The sequence below is a fragment of the Oryzias melastigma genome, linkage group LG1 (assembly GCF_002922805.2).
Source record: "Oryzias melastigma strain HK-1 linkage group LG1, ASM292280v2, whole genome shotgun sequence".
Lineage (NCBI taxonomy): Eukaryota > Metazoa > Chordata > Actinopteri > Beloniformes > Adrianichthyidae > Oryzias > Oryzias melastigma.
The window spans coordinates 32584027-32584856 of NC_050512.1; the positions used below are offsets into that span (position 1 = coordinate 32584027).

General features: G+C 58.0%; 1 protein-coding gene across 2 annotated transcripts in view; it reads left to right on the top strand.

The window, feature by feature from the left end:
• wdr17 (WD repeat domain 17) overlaps positions 1 to 830 on the top strand; it is an 18435-nt gene that overhangs the window by 2230 nt on the left and 15375 nt on the right. Inside the window, exon 2 of one of the 2 annotated variants that reach the window (XM_024289843.2) lies at positions 641 to 769. In XM_024289843.2, coding sequence (XP_024145611.1) covers positions 647 to 769 — 123 coding nt within the window. In that variant the 5' untranslated portion in view covers positions 641 to 646. Of the gene's footprint in view, positions 1 to 640; positions 770 to 830 lie in introns of those variants that run through there. The other variant, XM_024289844.2, reaches the window with a different exon arrangement.

Consider the following 830-nt stretch of genomic DNA (forward strand, 5'->3'; position numbering starts at 1 on the left):
TCCACCCGCCCCACCACCCGCCGCTCCACCCGCCCCTCCACCCGCCGCTGCGCTCGCTCCAGTTAGCCGTTTAAAGGAGACAACGATGAGACATTTCCATGTAAATGGTCTCATTTGCACCTGACAGGACAGGCTCACGCTAACGGCTCCTCCGGTGTTTGAAGGTCGGCTTTGAAGCTGGATCCTCGCCGTCTGAGCAGCGTCTTCCTGCCTCTTTACAGATAATCACTGGCACGCCTCACATTTATGCAGCTGTTTCAGATGCGGCGTCCTCCTGAAACCGCCGTGGTGACAGGAAGAGCCGCTCAGCGTGGAAGTATTCAGTCAGAGGAGCAGCCGGCTGACACTGCAGAGCTCCTGATCTGTGTGGAGATCCGCTAATGCTCGCCACATTCTTAGGTTATAAACTGACGTGACCGTCGACATCAACGTCTCTGTAGTGTTCCTCTGCAGACAGCTGACTCACCGTTATCGTCACGGTAACCACAGATAAGCAGTTGCTCTGACCAATCACAGCGCAGATTACTTAAATCCTCCTTGTAATCCCCTTACCTGTCCGTCTGCCGTGCTGAACGTGATCCAGGAGGAGGAGATCAGGAGCGCCCTCAGGTGTGCAGCGGCTCACCTGTGTGTGTTGCAGGTGAGGATGGCCAAAGTGAAGCAGGTGGGGCTGCTGGCGGCCGGCTGCCAGCCCTGGAACAAAGACGTGTGCGCCGCCAGTGGAGACCGCTTCGCCTACTGCGCCACTCTGGCCATTTACATCTACCAGGTAACCCCGCCCCCTCCACCCGGGGGTTTGTGATGGGGGGGCTGTGCGTCTGTAAGGACCC